The sequence below is a fragment of the Oreochromis niloticus genome, linkage group LG17 (genome assembly GCF_001858045.2).
Source record: "Oreochromis niloticus isolate F11D_XX linkage group LG17, O_niloticus_UMD_NMBU, whole genome shotgun sequence".
NCBI lineage: Eukaryota > Metazoa > Chordata > Actinopteri > Cichliformes > Cichlidae > Oreochromis > Oreochromis niloticus.
In genome coordinates, this window is record NC_031981.2 from 20,218,569 (window position 1) to 20,236,093 (window position 17,525).

Genomic DNA, 17,525 nt, shown 5'->3' on the forward strand with positions numbered 1-17,525 from the left:
TAGGGGCGTGGCCTCTTTGACAGAAAGCTAAATGGTAACAGCTGTAGCTGCTAGCTGTATGCTATGCTACACCGAAGCTAATTGGAGTTCCTGAACTGGATCTCTGGACTGTGTTTGTGCTGTTGGAGCCTTTTGGATCATTTTTAATTAGATCATCTGACCAATATAATGGCTGCAGTGAAATTATTGTACTAACAGACTGTTCAAGAAGTCCGCGTTGTGGTTCTCTGGTGAGTGAAACTGGGATTTTATTATTATTATTAATGATTACCATTATGGCAGGTATCTTTGTCTGTGCAATATAATCACTTCTGGTTCTAAAGAATCTCACATGGCAGTGGCCAAAACACTAAAGCTTCACTGAAGCTTCAACAAGTCATCTCATGGGTGACACAGTGGCCTCTGTCTTTTATATACAGTTTGTGGCACCTTTACTTACAGGCTCTTACTCCACCACTGGGTCTGCATCTGACCGCCGTGGCTCCCATGAGGTTCTGACTGAGTGGCTGTGGGTGAGACTCAGAGGATAAGTTCCCATAAGTTTCTATCTTGGTTCTGTCTCAAAATAATACACATATATTCAAGACAGTTTGACTGTAGTTTTTTTTTGTTCTGTTCTTTCTGGAAAAAAAGAGATAGACAGCTCAGTGCAGTTTCAGCCACACACTTTTATTCATGTCACAAAACTAAAACTTCATTCTCAGTTTTACAAATTAAACCAAAAGACACTCAAATATTTTACAGTCGTTTACAAGATGACCAGAAATCAAGTGAAAGGATGAAGTTTGAACCATTCAGGTTTTAACAAAGCTTATGAACTTCTTTATTTTTATTTATTTTAAGTGCTGGTCAGAGAAAAGTGCAGCAGTCAAACTGCCACAGAGCGCACATTCAAACAGTCATGCTTTTCTTTCTTTCTTTTGTTCTTTTTTTTTGTTAAATTTGCTCTCGTGCTATATCTGAACAAAGTGGGCGGAGTCAGAGACCCCGCCCATATTTCTTTCTTTCTTTTTTCTTTTTTTACACAAACAGCACATTGATTGGTTTTTTTAATCTTGTTTTTCACCCTCAAGCTCACATTAAATTTGGGTAAAAGCTCATGCAGATCATGCAGGATGTGGACAATGACCATGCAGCACTCTTACTTTGATTATTTAGATGCATGCGAATCAAAACAACCAAAATTTCCAGCTGTATCATCATCTGAAACCCAGTTTACACACAGACATTTCATTTGTTTGAAAGTTAAAAACAAGTAGCAGCTTCTTAAGCTCAAAGATGAAGTTAAAAACTGCAGTTCCTCTAATGTCCACTAGAGGCTCTAGCAGTGAGTAAACCCCATAAGCGCCCACATTAACACGTCCAGCTTTACAGCAGAAACAAACATGTTTGTGTTGGTGTCTATAGATAATTTTCCCCTTCATAATAACTGTAAGTGGGGAGAATGTTTTTTTAACTCACCTGTTTAAATTTTTATTAAGGCTTACTAAGTTTCCACTGCTATGGGTGTGGCCTCTTTGGCAAGTGGATACACATATAGATGGTTGTAGCTGCTAGGCTTCACCTCAGCTAACTGGGGTCGGTGAGGAGCATTTTTAAAGGCTTGCTTAGAAACATGAGATGAAAAAAACAAATTAAAAAAATTGTAAGGCCAAAATGTTACAGACTTTACTTGAAATGGGAACACCTTTAAAAAAAATCCCAAACAAGGAAAATTAACCAAATAAACTGCTCAGTGGATACTGAACAGTTTAAATGTCAAAGTACAAATGAGATCTTTTTGATTGATTCAGTTGATTTGGGACAGCTAGCAGTGGACAGTTGTTGGCTCAGTGGAAGTAGTTTCCCTGGATCTTCATAATGAGAGTAAAATGAAGTGTGAGGTTGACAGATGGCGGAGTACAGAGGACTAATGCAGAGGACTGTTGTGGTTCAGAGGAATCTGAGCCTAAAGGCAACACTTCTGATTTACCAGACCACTTTCTAGACCTGGGAATGACCAACTGGACTGTAGTGCTTAACTTCTTGTGAACAGTAAACTATTCAGGGAAAGTTCAGATTCACATCGACACTTTTATTTGGAATTTTCACCTTTGCAGAAGTCGTAGAAACAGAAGTGAACGAATGGAAAACATTTAATTTGAAAGGCAGCATCTCATTTCTTTAAGGAGCTTGTTTAGCATTTGGCTAAACTACAACCAAAACCTAACCCCAGCAGTAAGCGTTTCACCAGTGACCCGGTGGATGTTTAGAGGTCAATATGTCACCACCGCAAACCTGACTTTAAATAACTTACAAGAAGAGAAAAAAAGAATGGATGAATTCATGGATTGAAATCTATGACAGCTTAATAATGCTCATTGAGGTGCACATGTATGACAGTATAAATTAAACTGAAGAGAAAATCAAATGTTGACATTGGGCCAAAATGAACAAACATTAAAAAATGAAAGATTTCTCACAGTCTACACAGAAAGAAAAACAGATTGTCACAGTAGCTTGTATTTACAACAATATGTACACACATTTACTGTACATACACCCACACACACACACACACACACAGCGGCACATGCAGCATCCTTTTGTTCAAGTAAATTACTTTCGTAAATCTGGGTAAAATTATGCTTCCTTAGTCCAAAACAAGCAGTGTAAATGCTCCTGATTACTGAAGGAGATCGGATCTTTCTAATGTAAACCCATTTGACAGTAGACAAGGCTTAAATCAAGAAAGAAGGCATGCTTTTACAGATTTAGCCTGTTTAAGGTGGATTAAGGGCTTAATGGTACATTCCCCCATCCTGAATCATTTGCCACAGGACACTTAGTTCAATATGAACCTTCTGTTTCTTATTCCTATGATCCCAAGTCGTTTAATCTTTAAGTACGTACCACCTGGAACACAATCTAGAGCGAGCTGCACCTGAAACACCAGGTGTCCCCCTTTCATTTACTAGCATTGTTAACCTTTAAAGCTGCAGTGACTGTGCGAACATTATGAATCATGTATGAGCTGTTAACTCACACTAGATGTTTTGATGACCCTTACTGCAGCCCGAAGCTCATCTTGTGTCCTGCTCACACTCTTACATTGAGTATTCTGACTTCATAATGTGACCATGTTTAATTTGAACACTCATGATTGGGAGAGGAGATGGTTTACCCCGTTTGGAGGACCAGTTGTGATGTTTTTTCCCAGGTGTTGAACACGAGCTTCAGCTCTCCGTCTCCTCACGCCTGTTTTCAGGATGAACTGTGACGACACTCACAAGGACGCTGCACTTTTCACACACACCCGCGAAAACACGAGCTGTTACCAGAAGCATGCGGGGCAACATTTGGTAACACTGCGCTGTAAATTGTGTCATATTTCAAAATAAAAGCTGCTGAATTTATACCCTTGATAATGCGTGTGTGTCTGTGTGTGGGTGTCTGTCCTGGTCAATAAGATTAACGGACCAAACACAGGTCCCATCTTCTGCTACTTTTCCTAATTCATACTTCTTCAGAGTTTTGCCTTTGCCTTGGACAGTTTGCTGCAGGAGAAAAAAAAAGATGGTGGAGAAGGTAGACAACAACAGAAATTGGTGGTGAGTTTATGGTGAGCACCCTTCATTTCCTTTCACCATCCTTTGCTACATTTGCTGCCTCACAGTCCAGTCAGTCAGTCTGCTGTGGATTATACATACGGTATATGTTTGTGTTGGTTTTGTCTCACTTGACAAAGCCTTGATGTGCCCTCTGCAGCCATCAGTTTTCATAATTCTCATGGCTGTGTGTCTGAAATTAATTTGTGACTGTATTTAAATGTTGGTCACTGCTTTAAACCCATTAGGACAGGACAGACAAAGTAAAACAGGACCTGGGACACACTTTTTTTCACAGAAAATCACTGCTCAGAGTGAGTTACATTAAATCAGCTGATTTCCCTACATGAAGAAATCCCATCCAAACAGGGCTTGGTCATCTGCTACACTTAATAATACTTTACTTTATAGTTAGTTACAGCTAATCAGGGGCTCTTTGATTGCAGTGACCAGCTGGCACAACGTTTACTTATTTAACTTTTGTCAAGTGAGACTTGAAACCTTTTGTGTTTGTGTTCAGTTTATTGAAGTGTCGCTAAATGTTGTGCGCCACTCTTTGCCCTTCCTTGCCCCACTTCCTCGTCTTCTTCTTTGACACCTCCGACAAGTACCAGCACCTGCGTCGAGTCACATGACTGTTTCTCTGCATCCTCGTCATACGCTAAATCCAGTGTGCATGGACTCAGACCTCCAGCTCCGCCTCCTCCTCTTCTCGGCCTGCGTAGCTCCAGTAGTGCCACGCCCTTGCAGGTGCGTTTGGCCAGTGCTGCCAGTTCCTCCCTGGCGAGCGGGTTGAAGAGGAGGTACAGCAGAGGGTTAACACAGGCTGGCAGTGGGGCGACAAGCAGCAGAACCCCCTTCGCTGCCTCTGGTCCAGCGGCTGGGAGGCGCAGGAGGGAGGAGAACGTAAGGAAGGCAACAGGGAGGTAGAGGAGGCAGTCAGAGAAGAGCAGCCAGGCCACATGTCGCGTCAATGCCGCTTCCTCCTCTGAGCTGGGTGGAGCCTTGTGGGCGCGACAGTAGAGATGAGTGTAGGAGAACGTCATGAGAAGGAAGCAGAGGGAGTCGAAGAGCACCAGAGACACGGAGAAGGCTAGGGACGACGATGATGATGAGGAAGGTAGTGGTAAACAGAGAGAGGTGCTGCTGTGTCCGGCCACCAGGGAGGGCATTGTGACGGTGAAGCCCAACAGGAAACACAGACAGATGGAAACACGGAAGGATAACGGCGATGAAGAGTGACCTGCAGTTTTTTAAAAAGTAAAAAAAGAGTGAAATCAGAAATCAGCTTTTAAGAGTGTCTGAATGTTGGCAAATGAAAATAATAATAATATGTGCTGGATATCAATGACAAACTGAAAAATGTGTTTTAAAAACTGTATGTAGACAGTAAACATGTAGACACTCCTAAGTAAATGTTAAAGTCAAATATCCAAATTAAAGTACTGATGAGCTGTTAAAGATGAGTTTTAGCAACGAATGTCTTTTAGGCTATTTTTATTAACCATGATGCCAAAAGTCATAAGGACAGAAAAGTTGATTCTGTTCATCTGGACGTAGCGTTTTCAGTGGGAGAAACGTTTCATCACTCAAGTTACTTCTTCAGTATCAGTAGACTGCAGGTTTCCCCAATCTTATAAACAGTACATTTGCACAATGATGGAAACTAACCCACTGAATGAACAATGATGAGGATGTACACATCCTGGACAGGGAGGAACGCTGGTGTGAGCAGGGAGTCAAGGAGGCCATTTATGTAATAAGGGAAAGACCTAAGTCGAGGAGGGGGCCTAAGGGTACCTCGTCGCCATCTTACAATGCTGTGATTGCAGCCAACTCTCTCTGAGGTACTCATGGCCACTGATCAATGGTCAATGGTCTCCATCTGAAAGCGCTACATTCAAATGAACAGAATCAGCTTTTTGGGATTTACTTACCTGGAGCATGCATCAAAACACAAAACGTTATCATTTTGGTGAAATTAGTTCCCCCAAATCATAAAAGTTCACTTTCTTTAAAATTAAATTAGGGTTTGGTGGCTTTAATTTTTATCTGTGAGTTTGGTGATGCCTGATGTTTTTGCATATAAGAACAGTGTCATCTGCATAAAAATAAACTTTGCAGACTTTGAATATATAACATGATGAAGTGCACAGTTTTGGCATATAGAACTGTGTCATCTTATTATGTAATGTGCATAAAAGATTATGTTATATCTGTGACATATAAAATAGTGTTGTTTTGTAAAAATTTGGATGGCAGAGACAATAATGTTGGTGTAGAGGGTAAATAAAAGCTGGTGGATCTACATATATGTTTCCTCACCACTGTTGCTAGCAGTTTTGCTGTGTCCTACAGTGGTGGCCACGCATCGCTCTAGAGCTGCAACGGTAAGGAGGAAGAGGCTGGTCTGTGACGCAAACACACAAAGGAACCCACTGAGTCGACACAGGAAGCTGCTCTCCCACTTTGCCCCGTACCTGGAACATACAATGTCAAAACTTTAAACAGAGTCCAAACACATCTGTCTCCACTCTTAAAATCTTCGATTGTTTTGTTTTTGTTCTTGTTTACCACTATACACTCAGGTTTAGTACTCATCACTACATCTTATATACAACAGATGGGTAGTCTCTCTGACAGATGTGATAGATGTATTTTATTGTTTATCTATAAGGTTCCTATTGGCGAGCTTCTCATGCCAATAGGAATGAGAAGCTTGTCCTTAGACTCCAGAGTGCTCTCACTGTATCTATCATTACCCTACCTGTTTTTGAGAATTTCAGAAATCAACTGTTTCCTGGTTCCAGAATAAATCCACAATGTCTCAAGAGTCCCCAAAATTCCAAAGATCCTCACACCAGAGGGTGCTAAACATTTCAATTACGTCATTGTCTGGATTCCAGTGTGCCCAAGCTCCCTGTAATCCACAGTGCGTTCAAAGCATTCTAATCCAACTGATTTTAAGGTAATTAAAATCACTCTTTGGAAAAGTAGTCCCAAATTCCCCTAAAAATCAATCCTTAATTTCCTTAAAATATACAGTATATCCCCCCCACCTCCTCGATCTCCTCCTAAATCCCTCGAGTGATACCCAGAGTCCCCAGTGTGTTCTGGTTTGGTGTCCTACCTCCAGAAGCTCCCGAATGTCCAAGCGTCCACTGCCGCCAACCAGCCGCTCCACACTCCCATCAGCCCATTCACCAGGGCAAGTAAGCCAATCAGTAGTTTGGGGGGAGTGAGAGAAGTGGCCGGAGAAAAGAAGACTGAAAGGACGACAAGACTGTTGCTGACCAATGAGATTGCTGCGATAAGCCAAACCCCACCACGAATCATCCAGCTGCCGAGCAGGTGGAGGCAGGGACGGAACGGTCCTGCAGGAAACATAAACCATTACCACAATGTTTTAAATGTTTTTGTACACACAACTAGTATTTACACTTCTGTAATGATAGAAGTCCCTTCCTGCAGCGCCCTCTGGTGTTTTACATCTGAAACAAGTTTTCTTTTAATCAAAACAAAGATACACAAATGATTGTAAGCCAAAAAACGTGTGACTCTAAGCTCTTATTTGCAACTGAGGTGTTTTTAAAATGTAGAAATGTAGAGGTGAGATTTTTCTCACAGATAAAGATTTAAGTAATTAATCCTCATAGGTAATGTAGCACTGATGATAAAGACTCGGCTATCATAGAATTGCTGTTGATTTAATTCTCTAAAACCAATAAAATCTGTTTCAGAGTTGTGCTTACTTAATTTTCATATTACAGATGTGTGTTTATTGTGTTTTTATTTGACAGACAGGGGTTTTTGGTACCTGGTGCCGGGCTGCAGTGGACTGAGTGTTGGGGTTTGGGCTCATCTTCCAACTCCATCAGGAAATCTTCCCAATCTTGATCTACTGCAGAGACACAGTGAGGACAGCAGTACGTTGGTTTTATTTATCTCCATGTTGTAGTTTTGAATGACAAAAAAATAGAAACAAACTAACACTGTCCAGTGTTCTAAGTCCCATCCTAAAGGGGGTACCCTGAGGAAGGGGTTTCTGAGGAGTTAAAGAAGGTGCAACCTCTGCCACTGAAACATGAAGTGGAAAACTGCAGTTCCTCTAGTGGCCACTTGAGGCTGTTCCAAAAATGTGTCAGTTCCCATAGTCTCCCATGTTAAAATATCCAACTTTACAGCAGTAATAAACACATTTACAGCGTGCGACTAAACGATTGTGGCATCTATAGAAAAATTTCCAGTCCGGGGGAAATTGAGACTTCAAATTTAGAGACATGCTAGCTCTCTGCTAGGTCTCACCTCCATTAACTGGATTCCATGAACTGGCAGTCTGGACTGTGTTTGTGCTCATGGAGCCTTTTGAAGAATTTCTAATGGAATTAACCAACAAATAATATGTTTGCTGTACAGTTAATTATGCAAACAGACTATCCAAAAAGAGTGTGCTCTGGTTTTGGTCTTTTACTTGAAATGAATGCAGCTTCCTAAGCAAACCTGTTAGTGTTATCTGAATTCACCCTCTTGCTCACCTCTTGATCACATCTGGCTCAAGATTAAGAAGCGGACAGCCGTCTCCACGAAGTTAAAGCTAAAGCAGAGGCTTTAAATGTGGAGCCCACAAAGTAGTTATGTCTATCTCTTATTAATACACTGGTCAGGCATAACATTATGACCCGTGTCGGTCCCCCTATCGCTGTCAAAAACACCCTGACCATCAAGGCTGATGGAAGATGTGCTGAGGTATCTGGCACCAAGACTTTAGCAGCATCCTTTAATACCTGTAAGTTGTGAGGTCACATAAAATTTGAAGACGGCATGTTCACTTGCTCTAACACCCACCAACAGGTGCCATGATTCAGTATAATTCACGTCACCTGTCAGGGGTTATAACGTTACGCCTGGTTGGTGTATGTAATCATTTGGCTCCTCAGGTGAAAACTTCCATTTTGTGTTGGGGTTCACCTTGGCTGGAAAGGATAGCTGCATCTCTTCCAGCTGAGTCTCTTGCTTCCTCTCTCTCCCAGGACAAGCCTCCTGCGCCTCCGCCTCTCCGCTCACAGGAGATGAAGGCACAGCACTGGAAGGCGTAGGGAAGCTCCATCACCCTGAGCACACACAGACGCACAAAGTGATAAACACCTCTATCTGTCCAAACATGGCTCAAATAAATTCATTTTATTGCACCTGCTGTTCAGTGGAATGTCCCTTTAGATGCTTTCCATCAGAGATGGAGGAGACAGATTACACTGTGTGTGTGAGTGAGTGTGTGAATGTGTGTGTGTGACATCTAAACACTATAGGAGTTAATCAGCAGTAAAGTGGCTGTTAATTCAAACCTTTTCCTAAATCACATCAGCAGTGTTTGCACTGCAGGACAGATTTGTGGATAAGTCTGCTTCCTGATAACCATGTTGGAGGTCCTGCATCACAGTCTGGTGGTACGTGGACTTCTCTTAATACATATATGTCTTCCTTTGTTTATGAGTGAATGCCCACCTGACTCGAGGCAGATCCTCTTGGGCTATTAGTTCCGTCAGCTGCTCGTTTCCAGCCAGACGCAGGTGAGTCAAACTCTGCAGGCCACTCAGAGGCAGAGAAGAAAGCTGATTGGATGACAAGTCACTGCGAAGACAGAGGAAGAGAAGGTGTGGAAACCAGTTAATCATATTCTATAACTAATTCTGATAAATTTAAGGAAAATTTCCCCTCTCCTGTGCATCTATACGTTAGAATCTCAGACAAACCACAAATCTTCAACTTAAAATGACATAGTTAAGGGCAGTTGAACATATTTGCTGAAAATTCAGCAGCTGTTTTAACATGCATTTCACTCAAAAATGGTTTTCCAGGCACCCGTTCAGCTCACGGGTTTGCGTGCGACCTTTGCTGCGCTTCTTTGTCTACTTTCTCTCCCTGCTTTCCTGTCCACTCTCAACTACTACGCTATCTAATTTTAAAAAAAGGAATTTTTAAAAAATGGTTTCAAAACTACTAACCAATGTTCAGATGGATAAAGAACTCACAGTTTGGTGAGAGCAGGGAGAGCAGAGAACGAGTTTGGCTTCACCGATGACAGTCGATTCCAGGACAAATCACTGCAGGATAGAAAAACAAAACAAACCAGCAGTCATGTGATCAGAAATAGTGATCTATGATAATAAAAAATACGCCAGTTAAATCTACAAGAAGTTAGTTGTGCTAAATACCAGCCGTGGTGCTTGAGATTCAGTTGCTTTTTCCTTAACAGAAAGAACTTATCAACATTTTTATTGAACAGATGATTGAAAAAGTTCTTTTTTACTGTGATGTTCTTCTGGTTGTCAACCCAGTCTGCAGGGTTTGTGGAAATATGTAAAAGATCAACAATTTTCATGGTCTTTTGAATTTTTCATGATTGTATTTTAGCCTGTGAATACCTTGTGTGCAGACACATAACCTTGTCTGTATTTTTTGTCCATTTTTGTTTGTTCCCCTTTAATCTGTTGGTAAACTTTGTACGCTGACCTGATCTCTGCTGTTGCGTAGGCTGTTAGTTTGGATTAAAGCGAAAGCACCACAGGCCTATGAAACAGCAGGTCTTTGTTTCTAATCCCAGAATAAAAGAAAGTGTGCACATAATACTCTTACGTCTGTAATACCATAATAAAATTAGCAGTAATGTTAAGAGAGGCATGACTCGTTTCTCGGTTTGGGATGCTGTAATACTGGAGGCTGCAAAAATTCAAAACTACAATAGTCCTAAGTGTAGTGTTAGTATGAGCTGTAGTATCAGGTGTAGTGCTGGGCAGATTCTTGTCTTTGTTCCAAACTATAGCATCAAACCTGTCCCATACACAAGCGGACCACCTGGATGACTAAGTGAGTTTCCATTTGGAAATACTTACAGAGAGATCACTGCTCAGGATCTGCCGGCCAATTAAATTGGCGGTGTGTGTGTGTGTGTGTGTATGTGTGTGTGTGTGTGTGTGTGTGTGTGTGTGTTTTTGCATGCTTACAGTGAGCGTAGTGATAGCAGACCAGCGAATGTGTTTTCCTCCAGTTTTTCTACCACATTGTGATGCAGATCACTGAAAAACACACACGCACATGTTTGTATTTCTATCTTTGAAAGGACCATCGCTCATATGAAGCATTCACATGCCCCTCCATCAACCTGAGTTCTCGGCCTGTAAATGAAACATGGTTTATGGAGAAGGCTGGAGTGTGTGGAGATGATTAGTTGAATCCATAAGCTGTATGGGTGTTTCACACGGACACACATACCTGTTAATTAATAGATAAAATAAATTCCTTCAATGTGATTCACCAAAACTGAAGCACAGACTTCATGGATGGTCTGCCAGTACAATTAACCACAGGGTAAGCTATGTTATTGGTCAGTTAATTACATTCAAAAAAGTTCCAAAAGGTCCGCTTTGGTGAGTACAATTAGCTGAGGTGAAGCCTAGAAGACATCTAACTACATGTCCTGTACAGTTGATCTGTTGGTCAGTTAAATACAGTTGTTCTCCAAGGTGACATTAGCTATACAGACTAAATAATAGCAGGTTATAAATGTGTTTATTCCTGCCACAACGTTGGAAAGTTTTTGCAGTTTTTTGCACTGCAACATAATTTTGGGGGGTTGCCACTTGATCTAACTCATATCCCCCCAAAACTAAATCTGAAGCCTCGAACTGTACAAAATGTCCTCACAAGGCCCAGAACTCACTGCGGTCCTCACAAAAACAGACATACATGCACACACACATATTAGCCATCGTTGTTTCCATTACATCACTAAAGAATCTGTTTTACAGCAAGTGTTTCCTGAATGACCTGATTGGTCAGAAATAGACTATGAGGGTGATAATTATTCCCATAATGCACAGCTGTCTGTACTTTATTGATTGTTATGGTAACTTCAGATTTAATAACTGTGTCTTAAAGGCTTTACAGGCCAAAAAATAAGCTATATCCGACCCTCCCAAAAAAAGGCAATAAAACATGAAGAAGAACAGTTTAATTAAATGTAAAATGAACATTAAACTCACATTTTTCGAATGCTCTCACAGCCGGAGAAGCTGGGAAGAGTCTGGATTTGATTATAGGAGAGATCGCTGCAGAGGGAGAGAGTGAGTTGAAGCTGTCAGCACCGTAATTTCCTATACACACTGAACACATCACAACAGCTCCCAGCATACAAGCCAAGACATTAAAAAATATCTGAAATAAATGAAGCAACAGCAGATATGATTCGACGGACAGACATGAATAGTCCCCAGATGATGTACAGGGCCTTCAGGGACCACCTTCAGCCTGAGTTCAGTGTTTAGAGACATGCAGAGATGTGGATGTAATTGTTGTGTTTGGACTCACAGCAGCTGCAGGTTTGGAAGCTGCTCACAAACTGAACCGGGCAATGAGGTGATTCGAGCTCCGGTGACAGTCCTACACACAGAGAGATAAAACAGAACTAGTTTTCCACAGGAGCTATTTAGAAGTACATTAAAAATGTGTTATGTATTCACAGCCCTGTTTCTAATAAGCTGAAATCTTGTGAAAGTAAAACAACAGAAAAGATAAAATGCTAAAACTTGGAATTTTAAAGTTTTTTCCCCCACAGATATAACATTCATATTATGAATTTATCATCAGCAACATGTTTAAAAAGAATGTGAAAAGAAAGGGAATATTTCACAATGTGATGCCTTCGACCTTCTTTAAAAACAGTTCTTGCTTGTTGCAAGTTAGCTAGCCGCTCCATAATTCTGGACTGCCTTTGTCATATATTTAGTTTCATATTGTTCCAGATGTTTTTAAAGGGCTGGAATACATGCAGAATGTGGTTTGGCATTGCTATCCTGAGATATGCACGTCTTTCTCATAAAGAGACGCTGGGAATCTGGGTGGTGACATATGTTTCTTCATATGTTTCTTCATATATTTCTTCAAAGTCTGTAGAAACTGTTCAACATCAACAGTTTCTGTTCAACACTGCTGTCATGGATGAACAAGATACTCCCCCCACAGGCACTAATGCCTCTCCAGTACCATCACGGATGATGGCATGGTCTTGCATAAATAAGCAAGGTCTTCATCTGGATGCATGCAGCGTCCATGATTTCCCAAAAGAATCTGATTGGTCAGTGCAGAGGACAGTTTTCCACATCACCTCAGTCCATCCTAAAGGAGTCTGGACAAAATAGTGGTGTTTCTATTCTCGCATTTGTTTTTTAATAAGGATTATGCAACTTTCTCAGCTTTTTCATGCACTGATCCTGAAGTTTAAAAATAATCAGAAAACAATTACATTTCTCAGTTTCAACATGAAATAAAGTACAAAAGTAAGGAAATTTGTGTTTGGTTGATTATTTCTTTGTTGTGACAGTGCTTCTTGGCAGTAAATCTTACACTGTTGAAAAACCTGTTTATTTCCCCTTAAATGGTGCCACATTTGTAAGGAAAATGAATTTGTGGGTTGAGCAGCAGAGTTGAGTATGTGGTTTGCGCCCATGAAAAAATTGACAAATCTTCTCTGCCAGTGACAAACAGCTTATTCTGCTTTTGGCTTTTGTTTTGAGTTTATTGTACTCCAGGTGTTTGTCATCACTGGAGGCAATCTTAAAGCAGAAAGACACTGAGATGAGGTTCTGCAACTTGTAGCAATTCCATATCTCCACAGTCTGGGACCAAACTCTATACTCCAAGATGACAGTATTTGCCCCCACAGAGCGGGGTTAATCAGAGACCACCTCCAGAATTTGGGAGTGGAAAGGATGGAATGACCTGCCTGCAGTCTTGACCTCAACCCCACTGAACTCTTGTGAGATCAGCTTGGCTGTGCTGCTCCTGTCAGAGTGACCAACACACCCACTGAAGAATGGGTTGTCATCCCCTTAGCAATGCGTGTCCAAGCTCGTGACCAGCATGAGGAGGAGGTGCCAGGCTGTTGTAGCTGTACATGGTTCTTCCACATGCTACCTGTTTGTTTAATGAACAAATTGTTTCTTCAGACTTCACTCATCCAATCCAGTAAACGACACCAAACAAGAGTCGGTAGCAGAAAAAGCTGTTTGGCATTGGCAAAGAAGATCTGAGTTTTTCATGGGGGCAACCCACACATGCATTTTCCTTGAAAATGTGGCTCCACATCAGAGGAAAAAGGGAAATAAACAGGCTTCCTAGTGCTATAAGATTTATTGCTAGAAAGTTTGTTACAACAAAAAAACAATCTGCCAAACACAGATTATTTTGGCCTGTAAAGCCTTTAAGAAAGTGATTCAATCTGAAATTAAGTTATTGTTGTCTTTGAACCATTTTCAATTTATTGTAGTCTTATTTTTTTTTTTGGAAACAGGTTAGTATATTGTTAGTACATGTTTGGGTATATTGTATTGTAAATTGTGTAAAATAAACTGTATATGTTTGTTAAATAGCATGTAGAAACATTGTGATGTGTCCAGGGGCGTCCACAGTGCATTACACTTTACAGCCATATGTTGAGGTGCTTTGAAGTTGCATTAAGGTGGAATGACTCCCTCATCCACATGGCTGAAATGAAGCCAGTACAGTAATGAGTAATACGGTGAGTGGTCCAAGCTCATTATATGAAAAATAAATCATCAATATGGAAAAGTCTGATTAAAGAAAAGCAGCTACGTGCAAAATTTGGATTCACAGGATGAAACAGGATGTTGGAGAGGGGGGTTAACACTGGAGAGGGTCAAATGGAAGAATGTGGGACGGTTTGTTTGGTTGGACTTTTTATTTCCACCTACTGGTTCAGCGTGAGGTTACTGTTAAACACACACTGCTTTCAGAAATGAGCTTAAATGGAAAAATACAAGAAAATAAACACAGCCAAGGTGTTTATTGTGACACGGAAAAGTGGGTCACAACAAGGAGAAAGAAGGGTTTTAATTTCACGCCGAGCTGCAGAAAAATAAAGTTACAGTCTGTCAGATAGAATAATAACTGCTGCGTATTAATAACAGCAGTGTGATTTGGGGTGTTCAGCTCTCAGAAACACACTGATGGCGGCTACAACAGCAAACACACTCGGATATAAAACATTCCTGTGTGTGTGCGTGTGTGTGTGTGTGTGTGTCACTTACAGGCTCTCCAGGCTTTTGGTTCCCGTCAGATCTGGAAACTCAGTGAGATCTGCAGCTCCATTCAGAGATCTGAGAGTTGGACACGGAAAGAGCGTTTAAGCTAAGAGAAGCAGAAAATGATTTACTGCGTTTCATTATTTGCGTAATTAACATCTGCACTGAACAAAAGGGCAACAGGGAGGTTGAATCTGCACGTCATATATGCTCAGCCATTACTTGATATTTCTCATCTAAAGCTGTCAACACTTGGATCTGTCATGGGGCGGATCTGTGAGGTTCAAAGACAGAAACTTTGACTTCAGTTTATCAATGCTGCTTCTTCTTCTTTCAGCTGCTCCCTTCAGGCGTCACCACAGGGAATCACTTAACCCACTCTCACCCAAACCCCCCATCCTCCTCAGTCACACCGACCCTCTGCATGTCCTCCTTCACTTCAATAGTTCTGTCACCACCAGCTTGGCCTCCTGTCTTTTTGTCAGCGCCACCGTCTCCAAACCAAACATCACAGCAGATCTCACTACCATCTTGTAAACCTTGCCTTTCAGTCTTGTTCTGCTACAGTCGTCCATTGCTTTGGATGGCATTTAAACTCATTTTATGGACATGTTCATTGGAAACCACTGAATCTCTCTTTAGTGGCTGAGGCAAAGGACAGATGGACATCTCTTTGACTCCACAGCTACTGCTTTATGCCATCCAGATGTAAGACATTTTGGTCCAGCATCTTATGTTTTCATGTCATTTTGGTTTGATGCAGAGCTGAAACTTCTGAGGCAATGGAAGACACCACTACCATACTAAGGGCCTGTGACAGGCCAGAGGGCATTTTGATCTTCCTTGAGGTGCAGATGGTCCTACAAGAGTTGGCTAACTTTGTAATAGATGCCATGCTCTACCTTCAGAGTATATCTCTGTGACACTACTGAAACTGGTCTTGGAGCTTGAATGGTGTGCATTTACAGCTTGGTTTTGTGAGATTTTACTAATCATATATTCCTAAAACAATTTAGAAAAGATTGAGTAGTTGTAACTGACTCATTGCTTTGAGACGTATTTATGTCTCTGATCTTGATTAGGCAGAAGTAAAAATGTCTCTACTCTATTGTTTGTCAGGCAGAAAATTCAATTCAATTCAATTCAATTTAATTTTATTTATATAGCGCCAAATCACAACAAAAGTCGCCTCAAGGCGCTTCATAAAAGAAAAGTCCCAAAACATACTGAAGTACTTAACAGGTTTACTTAAATCTATAAAAGTGCTGTGCTGTGTTATTTGTGTGTTGAATGTGAGTGTTTCTCACAGCATGCGAAGCTCTGGTAGGTTCTGGAAGGCCGAGCGTCCGACAGAGTGAATTGGGTTGTCATAGAAAAATCTGGAAAACGTCCACAAAAAAAAAAACAATTTTTCATCTCAGGCTGCAAAGAGAAGCTAACAGGTGTTAAACAGAGGTTAGCAAAATTACTTAAGATGCTGCATATAAACATGGAGACAGCCACAGTGGATCGAACTGAGAAACCGTGGGGCTCAGCATGCCCCACCCTAAAGCATAATAAAACATGTTTCATGATCTTGTTAAAAAAATATTATCACTAATAATTATCACCAACCATAAACATCATGTTTAGTTAAACAAAACTCATCAGCAAAGTGTTTATCAAGGTGACGATGGAGTAAGAAGAGAGATCATCATCCCTGACTGTCACTATCTTGAAGATATGATAAATAATAGATGAATTTAGCAGATTATTGATTTTGTCCTCATTAATTTTGGAACCAGGAAGTGAAAAATATTGCAATCTGTTGAATATGTTAATAGTTGTACCTACATGGTGTTCAGTAAAGGGTTCCCAGTGAAGGCATGCTCCGGGATAGACTGGATGTTGTTGCTATGGAATCCGCTAAACGGGAAGATAAAGGAAATTAGTTTCCACCATGTGTTATTATAAAAGTTCCTTCCTTCATTTCATCATGATTACTGGGAAGCTTCCCTCGCCCTTCTCCTTGTTTTGATGACAGTCGTGATTGATTGAACTAACTTTTAGGGAAAAAATATTATTGATTTTGTCCTTTTTTCTTTTTCATAAAATATGTAAACAGTCAAGCATAAGATGCTGTCCACATCTTGCCTCATATGCTAACGTTTGAGAACCTGAGCTAGCCATGTCTGCTGTGGATAAACAGATGCCTTTTTCAATCAGTCAGTTAAGACTCACAGCTCCTTGAGGTGGCTGAGTGAGCGGATGGCTGTGGGAAACTCCATCAGGCTGTTGTAGTTCAAATCTCTGAGGAAGAAAAAGAGAGATTTCCTTATGTAGCTTCTTCTGCAGCGCCCCCTGGTGTGTAAATGCCAAGGTGCTAAAAAATTCTGCTGAACTTTGTTGAATTAATTACTTTTCACATCAGTAAAGAAGAAAACTAATATTTCTGTAATACTTCTGACAATAAAATGTTTATTAAATAGAAAAATGTTTGTTTCAATTAGAAAAATAATTGGATTGGTCACCAGTAGCAGGAAGCACCAGTTATACTGGTAATGGCAAAGTCTAGACTAGAAATACAATCTCTGTACTGAGAATTGTAGACTCTCGATTTGAACATAAATCCCATATTAGCATTGATAAATCTCAAATTGAGAGTATAGTGTAAAGTATATAGAAGTGTATACACTTTATATATAACTCTGTACTATTAATGATAACCTTTAGATTGGGAATATAGCATGGTAAACAGCTGGACTTGGGGAATAATATGCTTTAAACAAGGAATGTTGGGAAACAACTAGCATCAAAGTCACACCAATAGTCTAAACTGGAAATTTCATCTCCAGACTGGTAA

General features: G+C 40.7%; 1 protein-coding gene across 3 annotated transcripts in view; it reads right to left on the reverse strand.

The window, feature by feature from the left end:
• Positions 1 to 648: 648 nt before the first annotated feature.
• The window catches only part of LOC100700915 (leucine-rich repeat-containing G-protein coupled receptor 5), a 42,979-nt gene continuing 26,102 nt past the window's right edge, over positions 649 to 17,525 (reverse strand). For 2 of the 3 annotated variants that reach the window (XM_003448138.5, XM_019347274.2), the window contains 14 exons: positions 16,904 to 16,972; positions 16,517 to 16,588; positions 15,991 to 16,062; positions 14,690 to 14,758; positions 11,952 to 12,023; positions 11,627 to 11,692; positions 10,589 to 10,660; positions 9,617 to 9,688; positions 9,090 to 9,215; positions 8,556 to 8,698; positions 7,405 to 7,488; positions 6,718 to 6,961; positions 5,913 to 6,067; positions 649 to 4,830 (listed from right to left, as the gene is read on the reverse strand). In XM_003448138.5, the coding sequence (XP_003448186.1) occupies positions 4,109 to 4,830; positions 5,913 to 6,067; positions 6,718 to 6,961; positions 7,405 to 7,488; positions 8,556 to 8,698; positions 9,090 to 9,215; positions 9,617 to 9,688; positions 10,589 to 10,660; positions 11,627 to 11,692; positions 11,952 to 12,023; positions 14,690 to 14,758; positions 15,991 to 16,062; positions 16,517 to 16,588; positions 16,904 to 16,972 (2,038 nt within the window). In that variant the 3' untranslated portion in view covers positions 649 to 4,108. The remainder of the gene's footprint in view (positions 4,831 to 5,912; positions 6,068 to 6,717; positions 6,962 to 7,404; positions 7,489 to 8,555; positions 8,699 to 9,089; positions 9,216 to 9,616; positions 9,689 to 10,588; positions 10,661 to 11,626; positions 11,693 to 11,951; positions 12,024 to 14,689; positions 14,759 to 15,990; positions 16,063 to 16,516; positions 16,589 to 16,903; positions 16,973 to 17,525) is intronic. The other variant, XM_005475781.4, reaches the window with a different exon arrangement.